General features: G+C 39.8%; 1 protein-coding gene and 1 long non-coding RNA gene across 3 annotated transcripts in view; one reads left to right on the top strand and one right to left on the bottom strand.

Annotated features, from left to right (window-relative positions):
• Positions 1-19,358, top strand: part of SLC16A1 (solute carrier family 16 member 1) — a 36,047-nt gene extending 16,689 nt beyond the window's left edge. For both annotated transcript variants that reach the window (XM_037498968.2, XM_037498967.2), the window contains exons 2-5: positions 4,981-5,241; positions 10,538-10,681; positions 14,230-15,075; positions 16,754-19,358. In XM_037498968.2, the coding sequence (XP_037354865.1) occupies positions 5,025-5,241; positions 10,538-10,681; positions 14,230-15,075; positions 16,754-17,028 (1,482 nt within the window). In that variant the 5' untranslated portion in view covers positions 4,981-5,024 and the 3' untranslated portion in view covers positions 17,029-19,358. The remainder of the gene's footprint in view (positions 1-4,980; positions 5,242-10,537; positions 10,682-14,229; positions 15,076-16,753) is intronic.
• Positions 1-22,263, bottom strand: part of LOC119236667 (uncharacterized) — a 139,077-nt gene that overhangs the window by 89,743 nt on the left and 27,071 nt on the right. The window lies entirely within an intron of this gene.

Here is a 22,263-nt window from a genome sequence, read left to right as displayed (position 1 = left end):
TCCTCTCACCCCCACACCTCTGGCCTACACCCCCGCTCTTGAAAGCATAAGTAAATTAAAAAAAAAAGCTATTGGTATAGCTGTGTATATCAATAAACAATATACTATTAATTACATGATTTAAAATTTTGTATAAATGGTATACTGTGTGTTTCTGGTAGATAATCAGTTCTTTTGTAGTGTACTGTGCTATATTGTAGAGGCTTTAAAGCTTAAAAAACTTCATTTCCCAGATTTCCTTGCAACTAAGTTTCTGGATTTGACTTAAATTCTGCCAGTCAATGAATTATGAAATTTGTAAGGCTAAATTAGGACAGAGGTCTCAATGTCTAGTCACTGGTTTTGAAGTTTTGTGAAGCAGGTCACATGGGATCCATGAGATTCTGGAGCTAAAAACAGAAGCCTAAACTGACAACAACACAAATGTCCATCAACAAGTGAATAAATAAACAATTTGTTATATAGTGGTATTGGAATATTACTCAATAATAAAAAGGAACAAATGTAGTGAAACCAAAAGATTCTACAGAAAAACTAGGAATAACAAATGAATATATAGCGACAGGATACAAAATCAATACACAAAAATCAGTGACATTTCTGTGTGCAAACAATGTATCAGAGGAAAGGGACATGAGGAATACATTTTCATTTACAATCATGCCAAAAAGTGACGTATCTGGGAATAAATTTAATGAAGGTGGTGAAGGAACTGTACAATGGAAACTATAAAACTCTTAAAAGGAAATAAATAAGACACCAAGAAATGGAAAGATAACCCATACTCATGGATTGGAAGAATTAACATCATTAAAGTGGCCATTACCCAAAGCAATTTATAGATTTAATGCAGTACCTATCAAAATACCCATGACTTTTTTTTAAGGAAATAGAACAAACAAATATCAAATATATATGGAACCACAAGGTGCCCCAAATAGCTAAAGTGTTAAGAGAAAAGAGGGAAAATGGAGGCATCATTCTTCTTGACTTCAAACAATATTACACAGTAAAGAGTAATCAAAACAGTATAACTACGGAACAAAAACAGAAATTCAGACCAGTGGAACATAATTGAAAGCCCAGCGATAAATCCATATAAATATGGACAGTTAATCTTTGACAAAGGAATTAAGGTCATACAATGGTTTTCCATTTTAAATAAATGCTGCTGGGAAACATGGATAGCCACATGCACAAAAATGAAGCAAGATCCAAATTTAACTCCATACACAAAAATAAATGCAAAATGGATTAAAGATTTAGACATAAGAACCAAAACCATAGAGTACTGAGAAGAAAATATAGGGGACACACTACAAGTTATCTACCACAGATGCACTAGGGAATATAACCCCACAGCAAGGTGATAAAACCCAGAACAAGTAAGTGGGACAATATCAAACTTAAAAGCTTTTGTACCGCAAAAGAAACCATTGCAAAAACAAGTAGGCAACCTATAGAATGGGGAAAAATATTTGCATACCATACACCTCGACAAGTCAGTCTCCAAAATTTACAAAGTACTTACATAATCCAAAAACAGAAACAAATGACACAATTAAAAAATAGGCAAAGAACCTTAATAGACACTTCTCTAAAGAAGACATTTATTCAGCTGGCCTACAGATATACAGAAAAATGTTCAACATCACTTACTATAAGAGAAATGCAAATTAAAACCACAGAGAGAAATCACTTGACCCCTGTGAGAATGGGCCATATAAAAAAGAACAGAATTAATAAATTTGGTGAAGTTGCAGTGAAAAAGAAACTCTCATCCACTGTTGGTGGGAATGCAAGCTGGTACAGCCCCTGTGGAAAACAGTATGGAGCTAGCTCAAGAACATAAAACTGGAAATTCTGTATGACTCAGCAATACTGCAAAAAGGCACGAGAGAGCTTTTTGGAATCATAAAAATGCCCTGTTGTAATGGTGGCAGTAGTTACTCACTGAATTGTACACTTAAAAATTGGTCAGTTTTATTGTATGTAAATGTTAAGTGATAAAGCAAATCAAAACAAAAAAAATAGTTAAACAATGATAACAGGGATAAAATCTGTTCAGGGGCAGAAGGAGACATACAGAAGCAAAAGGAGCTGGCAGGCAAATTTATCCCAGCTACCTGGATGGTAAAAAGATAAAGCCAAGGGCGTCCCTGTTGGTGCAAGGGGTTAAGCACTGTGGAGCACTGTGAAGCTGTCCTCAGCCTCTGCAGCACGTGTTCCATCACCGGCTGGCCAGGGAGCAGCCCACATGGCGCAGCAGACCTCTCCTGCCCCACCCACTGCTCCCTTCACAGTGTATTTCAGTCAGTCTGCCCGTTCTGCTCCCCACTCTGTCTCTGGTGAATCCTCTCACCCCCTACACCCCTGGCCTGTACCCCAGTTCTTGTATGCATAAATAAATCTTTAAAAAAAAAAAAAGATAAAGCCAAGTCTGCCAAAATAGAACTTTACAACATAACCTTGTTGTAATCCTTTCCCTCCATTCCTCTCTCTTAAACTCGGGATTTTTATTAATGTGCACTAATTTTTGAAAGTGTTATGTTATCGAATTGTCTGCTATGTAAATGTCAAATATTTGTTTTTATCCTTCTGACTTTGCTATACGAAATTCTCTCGAAAGCCTACATTCCGTCTTTGCTTATGGCTGTATAAAACTCCATGATGTGTATATGCCACATCTTCTTGATTCAATCGCCTACTTCCATGTCCTAATTATTGTTAACATTGCTGGTGTGAACATTGTGGAACATGTTGGGGTTTTTGTTGATTGTTTCATAGTCTATGAATATATGCCTAAAAAGAGGGTTGCTGGGTTTTATGGTACTTCCATTTTCAGTTTTATTTTTCAGGTGAATCCAGATTGCTTTCTTTAATGTTTGCATAGTTCACATTCTCACCAACAACATACTACATTTCCTTTTTCTCTTCATCCTTTCCAGCACTTGTGCTGTTCTCACAGGTGTGAGATGGTATCTCATGGTAGCTTTAATCTGTATCTTTTTTTTTTTTTTTTTAAACTTTTTTTTTTTTTTTTAAAGATTTATTTATTTATTTATACATGCACTGGGTACAGTCAGAAGCGCGGGAGGGTGAGAGAATTCACCAGAGCCAGAGCGGGGAGCAGAGCAGGCAGAAGGACCGAAGTGCACTGCTGAGGGGAGCAGCGGGCGGCAGGAGAGGTCTGCGCGCCATGTGGGACCCTCCTCCGGTGGCCGGGGATCGAACCGGCGCTGCAGAGGCTGCAGGCAGCTTCGCAACCCAGCGCTCAACCGCTGCGCCACCGGGGAGGCCCTAATCTGTATCTTTAATTGGAAGTAATGATGAACATTTTTTTCATATTCCGTGGCCTTCTGGATCTCCTTTATGAATTGTCTGTTTATATCTGCTGCCCATTTATTAACTGGATTTTTTCCATATATCTTGAATATAAATCCCCTATCAATTATATATTGTGTGAATATTTTCTCTCATTTAGTAGGATGCCTTCTATTTTCTTTCATTGCGTAGAAGCTTTTTAACTTGTGGTAATCCCAATTATTTTTTAATTCTCTTGCCATATGGGTTGAACCACCAAAAATATCTTTATTGTTGATATGGAACCTATTGCCAATGTTTTCTCCCATGTATTTTATTGTTGCAGGTCTTATATCTAAATATTTAATCCATTGGGAGTTTACTTTTGTGTATGGTTTCAGTGAGTGATCCAATTTCATTCTTTTATGTGTGGCTTTACAATTTGCCCAGCACCATTTTTTTTTTTTAATTTTTAAATTTTTTATTATTTATTTATTTATTTATTTATACAAGCACTGGGTACAGTCAGAAGTGTGGGAGGGTGAGAGAACCCGCCAGAGCCAGAGCCGGGAGCAGAGCAGGCAGAAGGACCGAAGCACACTGCTGAGGGGAGCAGGGGGCAGCAGGAGAGGTCTGCACGCCATGTGAGACCCTCCTCCAGTGCCCGGGGAGCAGCCGGGGATCGAACCGGTGCCGCAGAGGCTGCGGGCAGCTTCGCAACCCAGCCCTCAACCACTGCGCCACCAGGGAGGCCCCCCACCACCATTTGTTAAAGAGACTGTCTTTCCCCCATTTGTGGTCATGGATTCTTTATCATATGAGGTGCTGGTGTGTGCATGGATTTATTCCAGGGTTTTTTTTTTTTTTTTTTTTACAATTTGAGGCTTTTCATGATTCCATATAAAACATATTTTGATGGGGATTACTTTAAAATTGTATATCGTTTGAGCAGGGTGATCATTTTGATTGTATTGATTGTCCCCATTCATGAGCATGGACTATTCTTCCATCTCTTTATATCACTATTGAAGTTCTTTAGTAATCTTGTAATTCTCATTGTATAGATCTTTAACCTCCTTGGTTAGGTTGATTCTGAGGTATTTAATTCTTTCTGAAGCAACTATAAAGGCTACATATATTGAAAAGGATTTATTTCATCTGTGGTTTCTTAAATGGTGAGAGGCTATTTTCCTTTAAGCTACTAAACACTATGGGCAATACCATGACTCCAAGACTCTTTCTGCTGTTATCTTTAGAGGATAATAGGCATTACCTTCTAAGTGATAAGAACTTTGAGAAACAATACTATTGGGCCTCCCTGGTGGCCTAGGGGTTAAGTCTCAGTGCTGTCACCAATGAGGACTCTGTCTGATCCCTGGGCAGGGAGCTAAACCACATATGGCACAGCAGACCTCTCCTGTCTCACCCACTGCTCCCCTCAGCAGTGTATTTCAGTCACTTCGCCTGTTCTGCTCCCCACTCTGTCTCTGGTGAGTCCTCTCACCCCCTGCATCTCTGGCTACACCCCAGTTCTTCTAGGCAAAAATAAATAATGATCCTTTAAAAAAAATACTGTTACTTGAGACTTGGTTTAAAGGGCGGTAGTACTTTGTGGTTGGGGATAATAGGTGGGAGTGATTTATTGTTAACCTATTTTTAAAATTTTGTGTCTTTTAGATATTTGGATTTGAACTGTATTTTAGAATTCATCTACACTTAAAATGCCCCCAGCAGTTGGAGGTCCAGTTGGATACACCCCCCCAGATGGAGGATGGGGCTGGGCAGTGATAGTTGGAGCTTTCATTTCCATTGGCTTCTCTTACGCATTTGCCAAATCTATTACTGTGTTCTTCAAAGAAATTGAAGAGATATTCAATGCTACAAGTAGTGAAGTGTCTTGGATATCCTCTACTATGCTGGCTGTCATGTATGCCGGAGGTAAGTTCCCACTACAGCCTGCTTTTAAAATTTTTAAGTACCAGAGGCTTAGTTTGAGGTAACTTTTTTAATCTGTCATATTTAGTGAGCTGTTTCAAAAACATTATTTCTCAAAGCTTTATATTTAGAGTCACATTTTTCATTCCCTTCAACAATGACCACTTTTGCTGTTTGTGCTATTGTAGTATTCTGAGACAGAATGAAAAATTGTGAAGAACAACTCAGATTCATTGAGCTTAAAAAAGCTCAGAAAAATCACATGTGCACACCTGATTTTTCTCGTTGCTCTCTACTGGACTATTGAGATACAACATGAATACAGATTTTATAAAATGGATGTTGCAACAATTAGTCAAACCTGAATAGCATAAAGTATTAAGTAAAAAAAAAAAAGTATTAAGTAAAATCTTTTCATGGCTTTAGAATTAAAGAACTGAATAAACTTTTCCCCTTGTTCCTTGTGATGTTATGAGTTCTGAAAGCTTTCACCTGTACTCTGAACTTAAATTTCTCATTTCCCTCCCCTTTGGTGTGTAGGAATGTGGATAGTAAGTTGCTTATTTAAAGTCATTTAAAATAAAGTTAATTTCACCTTCGAAGATAATTCACGATTTAACACGTGAATAAAAATCTATATTACTTATATAACTAAAATAGATACCTAAAATATATAGGTTTTTTTTTTTTTAAGATTTATTTATTTATTTATACAAGCACTGGGTACAGTCAGAAGCGTGAGAGGTGAGAGAATTCACCAAAGCCAGAGCAGGGAGCAGAACAGGCAGAAGGACTGAAGTACACTGCTGAGGGGAGCAGTGGGCGGCAGGAGAGGTCTGCTGTGCCATGTGGGACCCTTGCCCGGCTGCCGGGGATCGAACCGGCACTGCAGAGGCTGCGGGCAGCTTCACAGCCCAGCGCTCAACCACTGCGCCACCAGGGGAGGCCCCCTAAAATATATAGTTGCTTAGCAGGAATTCTAAGGACAAGCATATTTATTTACTGGGATTGTCAGTGTTTCATGTTGTTTATTTAGCTAAGTCTTCACTTCTGTTAATCTTGTTTTTGTTGTCAGTTTAGTACACAGATTATTTTCACATATAGCTCTTTAATAGCCAATATAAAGTTCCTATTTTTCAACTGTAAATACTTTAGCCCTTTCTAAGCAGATAGCAGATTCAACCAATATTTATTGAGCACATATTCTGCAGCTGGGCTAGTTGTTCCAAGTGAGAGAGCTTGGTCCTTGCCATTGAGAAGTTTATCATTCTGTTGGGACAATAACATAAATATATGAAACAGGAATAAATAGTTGAAGTCATAATTTAAGTAGATAATTTCATCACACAGAAGAAACTAGTGATCTTGTTGCTTTAGAGAGAGATAAACTAGATGGCAGGGAAGAGTTTTTCCCCCCACTATATATGTTTCTGTGCCTTTTAACTTTTGAACATATGTCAGTTTTGTCTGTTAAGTGCTTTTTAAAGAGCATGGTGTTAGATTGTAGTATTTTTTTAAGTTCAGGGAAATCAAAAGGGACTTTGCAGGCTTTAAACTCCATTTGCCAGAATTTCCAACCAGGTTTTGACTATAGTTTGAAGAAATTGTTATAAACATTATCCAGAGGGGCCTCCCTGGTGGTGCAAGGGGTTAAGAACAGCACTATGAAGCTATCCGCAGCCTCTGCACAAGTTCGATCCCTGGCCATAGAGCTACCCACATGGTGCAGCAGACCTCTCCTGTCTCGCCCACTGCTCCCCTCAGCAGTGTATTTCAATCAGTCTGCCTGTTCTGTCTCTGGTGAATTTTCTCAGTCTCTGCACCTCTGGCCTATACCCCAGTTCTTGTATGCATAAATAAATAAATCTTTAAAAAATAAAAATAAATAGGGCCTCCCCTGGTGGCGCAGCGGTTGAGCGCTGGGCCACGAAGCTGCCTGCAGCCTCTGCAGCACCAATTCGATCCCCGGCCGCAGGGCGAGGGTCCCACACGGCGCGCAGACCTCTCCTGCCACCCGCTGCTCCCCTCAGCAGTGTACTTCGGTCCTTCTGCCTGCTCTGCTCCCCGCTCTGGCTCTGGCGAGTTCTCTCACCCTCCCGCGCTTCTGACTGTACCCAGTGCTTGTATAAATAAATAAAATAAAATAAATCTTTAAAAAAAAATTAATTAAAAAAATTAAATAAAAGTAAATATCCAGAGGTTCTCCAGTGCTCTGTGTATCTTTAAGCTGACTGCAAACCAAATTGTCACATGTTGCCAAAGAATTTGAGAGCCCCTTGCACTTTGCATGAAAAGTGAGTGAGGTCAGTTGTACTAACTGCACATGACACTTCCCTTTGGGAAAACAATTTCTTCTTTGTCCTTACCCAGAGTTAACTAGCACATTTCTCTGAGTTTGTGCTAGAATAGGACTGTAATGAATCGTACCTCTCTATTTTTAATGATAGCTAATTAGGGCCAGCTGTCCTAAAATAACTGAAAGACAAATTGCCTATCATGAGTCTTGCAGCAGAATTTTTCTTAAATGGTTTTTATTGACATGAAAATGATTTGTCCCCTAAGAATTATCATTTTAATTTGTGCATGAATACTAATATATTTGAATACTAATATATTTGAGATATGAGTGGTTAAGTTTTTTGTTTTGCTTTTTGTTTGTTTTTGTGCTTTGGTACAGATGATATAATCTGATGATATAGTTTAAGTATAATTTTTATCAGATCTCAGTTGCCTACTCCTGGTTTGTTATTTAAGTTTTTCCTTTTTTAACCTGAAAGTGTAAATTTATGTATTTCAGTTCCACAGAATGTTATTTAACACTACAAGTCTAGAATTTAAAATACTGCAAATGACAGCATTAATTTCCACTTCACAGGGTAAAACACTGTGCCTTTATTTTGATCCCTGTGATTCTAACTATAGAAAATGTTGTCATTAATGGAAATATTTAATGAATTTTCAGTATTTCATTTTTTTCATTTTATGCCAGCTATAAAATTCAGATTATTTCCAAATCATCTGTGGCCTAATATTTTTCAGAAATAACTTGGAAGGTCAATGAAAACTTTTTTATTCATATCCCTGATTGAGCCTGAAGTCTCCTCTGGCAGCCACTTATTAACTGAATCTGAGAGATAGACTTGGTCCTCTGAAACACTAGAATATCCAAAGCTTTTATGCCTTCTTGCATACATACATATATATTCATTATATAATTTGAATTTGGATTCCCTGTTAGGCTAGAGCCTATCTTTGTAATCTCAGTACACCATACTACAACGCTGAAAAGCATTTTCTGTAGTGTTTATGGAAATAGATCAAAAGTATAGTCTGAATATGTACATTCTATGTTTTTTTCTTTAAAGATTTATTTATTTACACAAGGACTGGGGTTCAGGCCAGAGGCGCGGGAGGGTGAGAGAATTCGCCAGAGACAGAGCGGGGAGCAGAACAGGCAGGAGACTGAAAACACTGCTGAGGGGAGCAGCAGGCAAGATAGGAGAGGTCTGCTGAGCCATGTGGATTGCTCCCTGGCCGTCCGGGAATCTAACCCATGCTGCAGAGGCTGTGCGGACAGCTTCACGGAGCTACGCTCAACCCACTGTGCCACCAGAAGGCCCCATTCTTTGTGTTTTTAAAGTAGTCTTAATAAGGCAGGGGACTGTAAATACAGCATATTATCTGTAGTTAGTAATGGCAGAATTGCATATTTGAAAGTTGCAAAGAGATATCTTAAGTCACCACAAGAAAAAAAAATTTATGATTGCGAATGGTGATGGATAGTAACTAGACTTACTGTGGGGATGGGGTAGTGAGACCAGCGCAGCACTCTGGTCCCCCTTCCCCTCGGATTTCTTTCCACTCTTTGAGTAACTTAGCTCCTGGGCTCCAGGGGCTCCTCTTGCCTGTCTTCACACTGCCCACTACCTAGGACCAGGCCACCACCTTTGCTGGGAGAAGACAGATTCCTTCCTATGTCTCTCTCCACGCAAGCCAGGATACCTCCTCTCTTTTTGCACTTGCCAGGAAAGTTAAGTTTGAAGAGGGGGAAGAAGACCCATGGACATGAAGAGGGGGATGCACTTGGAGCTGAGATAGCAGACCACAGCACCTGGTTCAGATCTTGGCCTAGGGAACTGCAAGTCAAATCACGGGAGAACTGAGGCTTTAACAACTGAATTTATGAATTTAGAGTACTTTAATAATGTTTTAAATCTCCTCAAATGACCTAAATGAACTCAGTGACAGTAGACTCTTTGGAGGGCTAGACGTGGTTATGTCTGAAAAGCCTGTTCAGCTGTGAAGTTATTGATCTGAAGGACTGCTGAGCCAGCATCTTCATGCTTCTGCCCCCGCTGACTGTGCTGTGTGGCTTCTACAGAAGCTAGTGTAGTCCCTGACTCCAATGTCAGGCAGATGGTGTAGATCAAGAGAATGATGATGGCAGAGGAGAGGATGATGCTGGTGAGGAGGAAGAGTGTGATGGGAAGGAAGATGAAACGAAGATGTAGCACAGGTGGAGGACAAGCCAGCGAAGATGATGAATTTGGACAGAAGAGGTTGATGAAGATATGATTATGAGCAGGAAGAAAGTGGGAATTGTGTAAAGGGGGAGAGAGAAACAGATGATGAAGGATAACATGATTAAGACCCCAAATCATCTCAACCTGAGGGGGTGGGGGGGAGAAAATATTGTTTAAAAAAAAAATTAAAAACAAAACCCAAATCAAGAGCAAAAAAAGAAGTGTTCGGTATTGGCTAGAGTGCTCACATGGATTTGATAGCTGCTTAACAGCAGGAAACAGCAGCTGTGATATAAACCCCAAGACACCCACCCATCCAAAAAGAGAGCCAGAGAATCCCTGTGACAGTCTGTCTTCCTCCATTTAGTCCTGCTTGGAAATCCACCATTACACTTGGGGACGTCTCCTCAACAAAATTTTAAGATTTGTTAAGTTTCTGTGTAAGAACTTGCCGTAGGGTGGATATTTGTGGTTAGTGAGTCAACAATATGTGACTGACTACCAGGTACACCAAGATCATAACCGTATTTTTTACTTTCTGTATAACAAAGTAGCTTAAATAAATAAATTTCTAACATTTGGGGTGGGAGAAGGAGATATACAATAATGATTTTTAGTATCTTTATTTTCCCGTATTCATATCTATGACTGTTCTTCCCGTTGCCTTTTGTTGTGTTTATTTTGAAGGACCTGTCATTTCCTGTCATTAATGCTTTGGGTAAATGTGGGGGAGTAGTTCCTTTCCTCTATACTACTAAGTCTCAGTTATCTCCTAGGTCCCATCAGCAGTGTCCTGGTGAATAAATACGGCAGTCGTCCCATCATGATGGCTGGTGGATGCTTGTCAGGCTGTGGCTTGATTGCAGCTTCTTTCTGTAACACTGTACAGGGACTTTATGTGTGTGTCGGAGTCATTGGAGGTGAGTTGCTATTGTTCATTTTTAAGCATTAATTTATTGCTGGCTATTTGATATTTACCCATATTCATCTTTGAAATCTCAAGTGAAGTTACTTATAGAAATTATCGGGCCTCCCCTGGTGGCACAGTGGTTGAGCGCTGGGCTGCGAGGCTGCCCGCAGCCTCTGCAGTGCAGGTTCGTTCCCCGGCCCCCGGGAGGGTCCCACCCCCCAAAAAAAAAAGAAAGAAAAGAAATTATTTATCATTTTGAAGAACCGTAAGTACGTTAAAAAGAAAAGCAAACTTTTAAAGAAATTGCTGTCATATGGTAAGTGTTCAATGTTGAATGAATGAATGAACTGAAGAGATCATTTTGTCCCTTGTCCCAAGAACAGTCAGTGGCGATAGATAAAACGTGTCCCATAGTGTAGCAAGAGTGGTTGTTGGTTATTATTCTCTCATTACTTCTTCCTGTGAGCCATGGGCTTCTATTGGAGCAGGAGAGTATTCAACATAAGGCAGAAATGATCTGATAAGAGTATTGCAATACATTACTAAGAGAGAGAGGATCCACTTGATAATCCCTTCCTTGCTTTTATTAATAGCCAAATTAAGATAATGAATTGATGATGAGTATCATAAGTGTTACTCATATATTCACAATCCAGTATATTACTTCACATGTCAACATATATATCCTTCCAGACTTTTATCTATATATCACTAGTATATTAAAAAGTATGACTATTTCTTAGGAAAAATATCAGATGATGTATTTTTGTAACTATTTTTTTTAATTAGTAGTATATCATGACCATCTGTCCATGACATTGAATATTCTGATAGAAATAACATTTAAAATCTCTTTTTCCATTATATAAGGATCCCAATTTTTATTTGAACAGTGACTTAGTTAATTGTTGAATATTTAGGGTTTTTGTTTTCCACATTTTTTACTATTAAGCAGTATTGATTACAATGATATTAGGATAAATTTGTAAAAGTGGAACTGCTTTGCTTTTTTAAAATACATTAAAACAAAATTGCCCTCTAGAAAGGCTATACTCATTTATAAATCCACCAGAATATATGAGCGAGGATAGATGCTTGATAACAATGGAATATTTGCTTTTGTAACTGTTACTGGTTGAAACAGTGAACCAGTATCTCCTGGTTTTAGTTTGGATCTCTTTAACTATTAGGAGAGTAAATATTGTTATGTTTGTAACTATGTATGTGTTTTGTTTTTGTTTTACAAAATATTTACCATTTTTGTGTATTCATTTTCTTATTGATTTAAGAATAATGTACAATAACTTGACACATTAAAATATCTCTTTCCAGAAGACATGAGTATATTTCCAAATTAATGTTCTCGTATTTAATTTGGTAAACACATAAATAGAATTTACTATGTTAACCATTTATAAGTGTTCAGTTTAGCGGTATTGTGTTCACGTTTTTCTGCAACCATCACCACCATCTATCTCCAGAGTCTTGCATATTGCAAAACTGAATTCTCTATCCATTAATCAGCAAACCGCCATTCTGCTTTGTCTCTGTGAATCTGATGACTCTAAATACCTCTCTTTTTGTGGCTAGTATAATGTCTTCAAAGTTCATATGTCAGAATGTCATTCCTTTTTAAGGTTAATATTCCGCTGTATGTGCATATATCACATTTATCTGTCCATTCTGTGGACACCTGAGTTGCTACACCTTCTAGCTATTGTGAATAATGCTGCTGTGAACATAAATTATATAAGTATCTGTTCTCAATTTTTTGCTGTTGAATTTTGTTTGAAAAGAATTTTTGATTTTAGTCTTTTTCCTCATTAAATATCTGTTATTATCAGGTATACAAAACTCAGTCTTCTCTGTACCTACCTGGGATACTATTCTTAGAAATAGTTTGTTCATTTGCTCAAACATTTATTGAGCAGCAACCACATGTACATTAGCTACTGTTCTGGGTATTATGGGGATAGAGCACAAGTCAGGCCAAGTCATGGAGAGGAGGCAGAGAGCACTTACCATAAGCATATCAATAAATAAGAAAAATGTCAGATAGTGATAAATGTTATTACAAAGTCTCAGAACACTGTTCTGACAGGAAAGGAGTGGGTAGTCAACAAGGGTAATGGCTCATGGAAGAGGTTACTTTAATAGAGATCGCAGTAGCAGTAGGGAACTAGCTTTCTGAAAACTTGGGGAATGTAGACCCTAACTCAGTAGCATGCTTATCACTCTGGGTGAGACTGGTCAAGTGGTGTGAGATCAAGGAGGTATATGAGGACCAGGGTGAATGTTAAGGATAGGAAACCATTAGCAGGTTGGAAATAGGGAAGTGACCTGCTCTGGTATATTGGTTTAAGCCTCTGTGAATAACTGAAACATATGTTGACAGGGAATCAGAGGGGGCCTGGGAGAGCATCTAGAAGTTGTTTGCATGTTTACTTATTCTAGCACTATTTATTGAGTGACACTTCAGGCAGAAATTTTGAATGTCACTTTTATCTTACATTGTTTCTTACATATTTCAAGTCTGTTCCTGAATTTTCTGTTGACTTTCATTGCTTGGTGTTTGTCTTGAGTCAGAGCAATACTGTTCTAATGATTATAGTTTTTAAATATCTATTGTTCTGAAAAAGTGTGAACCTCTATTTCTAATTCTTACACATTTTAAAGTAACTAATATTAAAGTAACTAATATGATTTAAAAATATTAAAAATATTTTTATGTGTGTGTTGAAAGGAAAAATTACCCGTTGTGGTTAGTCCTACTCCTTCTACTGCACCACCCAAAATTTACTGTTTGAAGCACATATGTTTGTTCTTCAAGTATATTTTAGAGTCAATTACCTCATCTCCAAAATGAAATACACTGACATTTTCATTGGAATTGCATTAACTTAATGCATTCACTTGGAGAGTATTGACATCTTGATAGTGCTGTGTTTTATTATCCAAAATCTTTGTGTGTGCATGTGTCGTAGGATCTTTAATTCTCCACACATTTTTTAGTTTTTGGTACCATTGTAGATGGAATAATTTTGTATTGCATTTTCTATTGTAGAACTGTTTTCTCTATTTCATAACTTTATTTAAGGATCTTCCCTGGTTCTAATATTGATCCTTCAGGTGACTTTGCTAGATTGACAAGTATTATTCACCTTCAAATAATATTACAATAATACAACTAATATTTACTGAGTGCTTACTACATGCCAGACACCATTCTAACAGCTTTACTCAGAACATTACTATGTGCCTTTTTTACAAATTAGGAAACAGCCTCAGGAGGGCCAACATTACACAGCGGTAAGTGGTAAGCTGACATTTGCAGTCAGATGCTCTGCCGTGTGCTAAGCCCCATACCAATGTTGACATTTGGGCGCAGGTGCTGTGGCTTAGAACCCACTTTTTACTACTACACAATGTCCTCTAATGAGGATTTTTGTCTCCTTTCAGTTATTTATACCTTTTATTTTAATATCTTTGGCTAGATAATTGCAAATGTATTTCTCATATTTACTACAGTACATGACTCTTTTTCCCTCTCCTTCCCAGGCCTTGGGCTTGCCTTCAACTTGAATCCTGCTCTGACCATGATTGGCAAGTATTTCTACAAAAAACGACCACTGGCAAATGGACTGGCTATGGCAGGCAGCCCCGTGTTCCTCTCTACCCTGGCCCCCCTCAATCAGGTTCTCTTTAATGTCTTTGGCTGGAGAGGAAGCTTCCTCATCCTTGGGGGCTTACTACTAAACTGCTGTGTAGCTGGATCGTTGATGCGACCAATAGGGCCCCCGCCAAGCAGCGTGGGGAAAGAGAAGTCTAAACAGTCCTTTCCGGAAGCTGGAAAATCTGATGCACATACAGATCTAATTGCAGGAAACCCCAAAGTAGAGAAACCATCAGTCTTCCAAAAAATTAATAAATTCCTGGACTTTTCCTTATTCAAGCACAGAGGTTTTTTGCTGTACCTCTCTGGAAATGTACTTATGTTTTTTGGACTGTTTGCTCCTTTGGTCTTTCTTAGTAACTATGGCAAGAGTCAACATTTCCCTAGTGAGAAGGCTGCCTTCCTTCTTTCCATTCTGGCTTTTGTTGACATGGTAGCCAGACCTTCTATGGGACTTTTAGCCAACACAAAGTGGGTAAGACCTCGAATTCAGTACTACTTTGCTGCTTCTTGTGTTGCAAATGGAGTGTGTCATATGCTAGTACCTTTCTCCACCACCTACGTTCAGTTCTGTGTCTATGCTGGATTCTTTGGATTTGCATTTGGATGGCTCAGCTCAGTATTGTTTGAAACACTGATGGACCTTGTTGGAGCTCAGAGGTTCTCCAGCGCCGTGGGGTTGGTGACCATTGTGGAATGCTGTCCTGTCCTCCTGGGACCACCGGTTTTAGGTACAGTATGTGTCCTTACCTCTGTGGGTTAGGGTTTTAGGTATAGTATATCTACTTTCCTCTATGCTAAGTTAACATAGAAGGCTGGAATAGAAGATTTTTAGGACAGTGGCAGAAAGTAGAGATCAGCAACCTTCTTGACGGTGAGGGGAATGCTTCCTCACTTGTGTGCCCTCAGTGCTGGCACGTATAGAATTGAATTAAAGTGAAGCATTGAGGGGCTCCCCGGTGGCACAGCAGTTAAAAGCGCTGGGCTGTGAAGCTGCCCACAGCCTCTGCAGCGCTGGTTCCATCCCTGCCCGCCAGGTGAGGGTCCCGCATGGTGCACAGACCTCTCCTGCCACCCACTGCTCCCCTCAGTAGTGTACTTCGGTCCCTCTGCCTGCTCTGCTCCCCGCTCTGGCTCTGGTGAATTCTCTCACCCTCCCGCGCTTCTGACTGTACCCAGTGCTTGTATAAATAAATAAATAAATCTTTAAAAAAATCAAATAAAGTGAAGCATTGAGTTGAAAGGGGAATGAAAAACTTGCAAATTTAAGTATTTATTAAAATATAATGTCCTAATCATAAAAATAACATGTTTATTGTATCAAAGTGTATAATATCATTCCACTTGTAAAATATTGTGGGTGATTTTAATTGTGGCATTTATCTCAGTAATAAAATTTAAATAACAGTAGCTAACGGGTAAAGGCCCCAGTAAGCTAAAATAACAATAGCTACCACAAGATTTTAGAGATCCAGTCATAGCTCACAAGTCTGTGAGGTAGAACTGTTACCATCCTCACTTTCCAAATGAAGAAATAGAAGCTTCTAAAAGTGAAAGTACTTGCCCAAGATCACACACAGCTAGTAAGAGACCATCAGACCTGATGGGTTCTTCTCTGAGAATACCGAATCACTTCTCTTTTAACGTGTTTATTATGTAAAATAATTGGGACTTCCTCTGGATATGACTCATGCTTTATGAGATGGGGCATAAAGCATGGTAAGCATGTGGTAAGGAAGGAGACTTAAAAGACGTACTGACTTTTGAAAACTCCCCACCCTCTCGCCTCCCTATGCCCAGTGAGATTCCAAGTCCTGCTAGTTTTCACCTCCTAAACCTCTTTCTCTCTAATCTGCCCACTTTCCCCCAGCACAAGTCCCGCCCTGTCCACGGTCCCCTCCGCTCTCTGGCAGGTCCTAACTCACCTTCTCACTGGGTCACCTGTATCCACTCTGGCTATTCTTGAGTTTTGGAACTCTCCACATGCTTTCCTCATTAAGCCGAAGCTCAGATACCCTAAGGTGACTACAGGCCACAGCACTGTCTTGGGAGCCTGAAATTAGCGCTATTGCTTTGGGCAAGACTCCTCAACTTCTCAAGCAACAATTTTTTCCATGGCATATTGAGAGGATTAATTCCAAATGATCTCTAGAACTTTCCAAATTCAAATTTGCCAAAATTTAATTTTTTTTTCAAGTTGCTGGAAATCACATACGTAGGGTTATCCAGAATCAAATGTGACATAAACAAGAGATTAGATCATTTTTAGCAGTTCATTTTTAGTCTGGTTTGTCATTTGTGGACTCTTGAAAGATTGGGTTGACATCATTCTGAGTGGATCCTTAGGTTTTATTTGGGAAAGTTAATTTTTTTACTTTTACCAACATAACTTTTTTTGGACACTTTTAGGTTATCTCAATGATAAGTTTGGAAACTACAAGTACACCTACTGGGCATGTGGCATCATCCTTATTGTCGCGGGCATTTATCTCTTCATTTGCATGGGCATCAATTATCGGCTTCTGGCAAAAGAACAGGAAGCAGAGAAGCAAAAAGAGGAGAATAAAGAGGAGGAGATCAGTATAGATATTGTTGACAAACCAAAAGAAGTGATTGATGCAGCAGAATCGCAAGAGCTGAAAATCACAGAAGGAAGCCCCAAAGAAGAGGAGAATCAAATCTGAGCCAGGGGGCCAAAAAGTAAATGGAGCAGCTTGTGACCCAAGATATCTAAAATATTCTGCAAGCCTGTAATCCACCATTGGTGCTCAATGCAAATGTGGACATTTGTGTGGACATCATGGCAAGTGTTCATTGATGGGATTTTTGTTTCACTCCTTCCCAGCAGCCTGAATTAAACATGACATGTCCTTTTAGGGAGGGAATGGTTGGCAAAGAATGAGGGAAGGAAGTCTTTTTTTCTTTTCTTTTCTTTTCTTTTTTTTTTTTTTTTGGTTAATTTTAGCTTTTAACAGTGTCATGAAGATTATAATATGTGCCTTAAGTTTAGTCTTTAGAACTCTTTAGGGGAGCCTTAATTTTTTAAACCATTCTACTGAATTCATCTATGTTAAGTGTTACATTAAAAGGAAAGCTAACTTATTTTGAGGCAAATCTAAAATTTAAAATAAATCTTGCTTCATTGTTATTTGTAATATATTGTCAGGCATTGTCACTGGAAGATTTCTGAGCAGAAATACTGGTTGAAAATTGGGGGTTATAAGACCCCACTAAAAGATCTCTTTGCATCATCAATAGTTGCCTGGCATATGGGCCTGCTAGCTATGTATTTAGGAAATTTAAATCATAAAACTTTGGAAACTTCTTGGCCATCCTAGACATATTGTACTTATCAGCACATCTCCAGTATCTTTTCATGGGATGCTTATTAGAAGCCAAGTGCTTGAGAATTGATATCATTAAATTACTAAATTACTGTTTTTGCTCCCCTTTTCAAAGAAACATCTTAGATGATTATAGATCACTTAGTATTATTTTTTCACTGTTAAAGTTTGTATTAAAATGTACCAAACTATATATTTGTGCCTCCTTAGAAAATACAACATATCTAATTAAATGTAGACAGCTATTTCAAATAGCAGCTGGAGTCACCTAAGGTTTTTCCAAATCCTCAGTAAAGCTATGAGAGTTGGAACTTATTGTTTGTTCTTCCTAGAATTTTGCCCTTCGATTTATGATGTTTCTCTTTATTTCTGCATCTATCTTAGAGCTGAGAGTATTGTGTGTGTGTGTGTGTGTGTGTGTGTGTGTGTGTGTGTGTGTGTGTTTTCCCCAATGTTTGCTAAAGAGGGATATGACCAATGAGGATAAGATTAGGAGGGAAGTTGCTAAGTATGCTTAATTTTAATAAATTTTTATTTTTTCTGAGGCCTTAAAGAAGTTAGAATTATGGACATATCCTTACTCTCCAGAGTTACCTAAAATTTTTGTGACCCTTTTCAATTACTAAAAAGTAAAGAGATGGATTCTGTTAAGGATAGGAGGGAGGATGGACTAGAATGAAAACTGTAAATTTTTTTAACTAATATCTTTTAATTGAAGCAGGAAGATAATGGTAAGACATTGAATGAACTATATATAGTCAATACATTTTAAAATATTGTAATTGACCTAACGAAAGTGTAGATAGGTACAAAACCTTGTGTAAGAGGCTGACTTTTTTAAATAAACATTTTTTTAGAAATGTTTCTTCAAATGTTTATTTTCTTGAGGAAAACATTTGTGTCTTTAGTTTTCATTATCGAGTTTCAGTTTGTCCCTTGCTGATATGAAATAATTCAGCTTTTTGTGCTCTGGGATTTGTTTATATACTTATTTTATTTTGATTTTCTTCCATTCTTCCTTAAGACAAACAGGAGAGGAATTTTGAAACCACCTCTCTAAAAGTGTTAGATACACCTCCATGAAAGGGAGGTGCCATTTTCCTTGCCCCCACTTACATGCTGCTGCCCAAGGCTACAAGTCCCATTATGCCATCAACTGGACTTCCTGAGTGGGGCAGCTACTGGTAACTAGGGGCAGAGCTGAGCAGCCATGTTTGCCTCATAAAAAGGAGGCAGGTGGGCCCATCTCTCTTGTTTCTGCAGCCTGACTTGCAGCCTGGTACTACTGGGAAGGAGACTTGCAGGAGAGGCATGGGGACCTGGAAGATATCTGTGGGTGAGACACATGAGGGAGGCTGTTCTTGGCAGAGACAATGGCAGCCATTGTCTTGATATATCTCCTGTCCCCACCTCTCTGGGACCTGCTTAACTAACCGCTTTCTTGTGAGAAGCCACAAGAAAGTACCTTAGACTCGTGACAGAATTTCAGGCCTTGTCTGCCCTGTTTCAAGCCAACCCTCTATGACTGGGCATTTGCCCATATGAGGATGGGTAATTTGGGAATTTTACTGGGAAACTATCATTAGAAGTGTCCTCTCTTTTCTCCCTTCTGTGCCTGTTAATTCTATTAAATATCTTTCACACTAAGAGTCTGCTTTTGCCTTTATGCACAAAAATGTCCAAATCCCTTTCAGAGCATGTACCCCTTGATAGTTTAGAACCCCTGGGTACCCTTCGGTCACATTCTAATAAAAGCATCCAGAGCAGTTACCCTTAAGGATACGATGCAAGCTCCATTTCTGTGCCTGAGTGTCATGGCAGATGGAGGAGGGCGCTGCTATGATTATTGGCAGCCTCAGCTTCAGTTTGGACTGTGCCATATTCTGTGGACTTAACATAACTTCTATGTGCTTTTCCCTTCTATAAAAATAAGGATTACCATGGGGGAGGTAATACAAGTAAAGGCAATGGTGGTGGTGTTTTTTAATATAAAGCAGGTGTGTAGTGTCATTTTTCCCATTCCAACTTAATTTTCATTCAGTAGTTGAAGCTTGTTTAGCTGAATGGTATGGACTCAAGTTCTGAAGTTGCTGTATTCAGAAACAAGGTTAAAAACTGGCTCAAGGCATCCCTCGTGGCACAGGGGTTAAAGTCTCAGCACTACCAAGCTATCACCAGCCATTGAGGCATGAGGGTCAGCCAGGGAGCTGACCCACATGGCACAGCAGACGTCTCCTGTCTCCTTCCCCACTGCTCCCCTCAGCAGTGTATTTCAGTCAGTCTGCCTGTTCTGCTCCCCACTCTGTCTCAGGTGAACCCTCTCACCTCCCGCACCTCTGGCCTAAACCCCTGTTCTTGTATGCATAAATAAGTAAAAATAAATTTTTTTAAGACTTATTTATATATTTATACAAGCACTGGGGTACAGTCAGAAGCGGGGAGGGTGAGAGAATTCACCAGAGCGGAGAGCAGAACAGGCAGACTGACAAAGTACACTGCTGAGGGGAGCAGCGGGCAGCAGGAGAGATCTGCACGCCTTGTGGGACCCTTGCCTGGCGGCTGGGGATCGAACCGGCACTGCAGAGGCTGCGGGCAGCTTCGCAACCCAGCGCTCAACTGCTGCACCACCAGGGAGGCCCAGTAAAAATAAATCTTAAAAAAAAAAAAAAAAAAAAAAAACTGGCTCAGAGCCAGAACTAAACCTTATCACTCAGTTTTCCCCACTGGAGCGACGAGCTTAAGGAATTTATTCAATATCAATTTTGGTAACAGCCAACACTAAAATCCAGTACAGGGCTACTCTGTGCCATTTCTTCCTTGGTAATCGGCTAATTCCGTGTTGCATTGTGTGCTGTGCTGGAAGCAGCTGGGTTTCCTAATCCAGTCTGTGTCCGCTTAGTCCTACGTTAAGTGACTGTTTTATTTATTGAATTTTTTTAAAGATTTATTTATTTATGCATACAAGAGCTGGGTGTAGGCCAGAGGTGAGGGGGGATGAGAGGATTCACCAGAGACAGAGTGGGGAGCAGAACAGGCGGATCTACTGAAACACACTGCTGAGGGGAGCAGTGGGTGAGACAGGAGAGGTCTGCTGTGCCATGTGGGTTGCTCCCTGGCGGGGAATCAAACTCGTGCAGCAGAAGATGCAGATTGCTTCATAGTGCTTAGACTTAACCTCTTGCACCAGCAGGGAGGACCCCTGTTCCACCACACTTTGTATATCCACCTTACTCCTTCCCAGCTGCTCCCCACTCAGCAAACCTGGTTCATGGCTACATAGAAGTGGGGGCAGGGGAAAAGGCGCCTGTTCCATGTTCCTCTCCCCTACCCCCTCTCACACTGGTGTATCTGTAACCACAGTAGGCTGCTATGGCTCAACAGCCTTCGAGGCACATCTTCAGTGGGATAGTATCTAAGTATTTGGTGAAATTTAACCAGGTACCACCATTCTTGTCACACCAAGTAGCTTTGTGACAGTAGCAAGAGCCTTTTTATTCTTAAATTCTGGATTTAGCGGCTGAATATTTCCCCTAGTACATGGCCTCTCTGGAAAACTGCAGATCAGGAATACCTGCCAATCCCTCTGACTAGGCCAGGGTTTCAGCTGCTTGAGTGTTCTGGCCTTGGGGTTACCTTCTCTACTTTTCCACCATCAGCCTTCTTGGCTTTAGGAATCCTCTCTTTAGTAGCTGACTTCTCAGCTTTCCCACCTGCCATCTCGCAAGCTGGGAAAGACAGCGAGAAGTTTAGATGTAAACATCAAAAGCAGCTTCTATCCGGCCTTCAGAGCCCCTCCCTGAAGTAAACCTTTTGCCAAAGACATGTTTTGGGGTGGCATATACTTGCTCCCCCACACAATCATGATTAAATCTTCTCTGTCCCTAGCAGTGTTCTTAGGTGTAAACTGAAAGATTGCTGTTTTTTCCCCCTACATCAGTGATGTGACTTAAATTATGTGTCTAGTACCATGAGTTCACCTGTTTTCCTTAAGAATTGCAGATATAAAACTTACATAAGAAAGTTATGTCTGTCTTTGCAGAACAAGTCCTTGAAAAATCCTAAAATGTGTATCCATAACTACTTAATGGGGGTTTTGAAGTCCTTATGCTATAAACATGGCACAATGTTAAATGAAAAAACACTATCATGACAGCTCACTCTGGAGACGCAACCATTCTGTGTGTGTATACATGTAGTTTTCACACAATATATACACACACACGCAAAGGGAAAAAGACATTTAAAAATGGGCTTATCACAGCCCTACCTGGTGGCGTAGGGGTTAAAGTCTCAGCCCTATCAAGCTATCAGCAGCCACCGTGGCACGGGTTCAGTCCATGTCCAGGGGAGCTAACCCACATGGCGCAGCAGACCGCTCCTGTCTCGCCCACTGCTCCCCCTCAGCAGTGTATTTCAGTAGATCCGCCTGTTCTGCTCCCCACTCCGTCTCTGGTGAAAACTCTCACACACACCCCCTGTAGTGGTGGGAAGGCACAAAGCAGGATCTCTGATCCTACGCAGATGGGTAAAGCAGGAGTCCTGGAGCCCTCGGTGGCTTTTTCAGATTTTATTGAG

The sequence above is a fragment of the Talpa occidentalis genome, unplaced genomic scaffold (assembly GCF_014898055.3).
Source record: "Talpa occidentalis isolate TD23 unplaced genomic scaffold, MPIMG_talOcc4v2.1 talOcc4.9, whole genome shotgun sequence".
Lineage (NCBI taxonomy): Eukaryota > Metazoa > Chordata > Mammalia > Eulipotyphla > Talpidae > Talpa > Talpa occidentalis.
The sequence above is the reverse complement of the archived record's forward strand: the minus strand, read 5'-3'. Positions and strand labels throughout refer to the sequence as shown.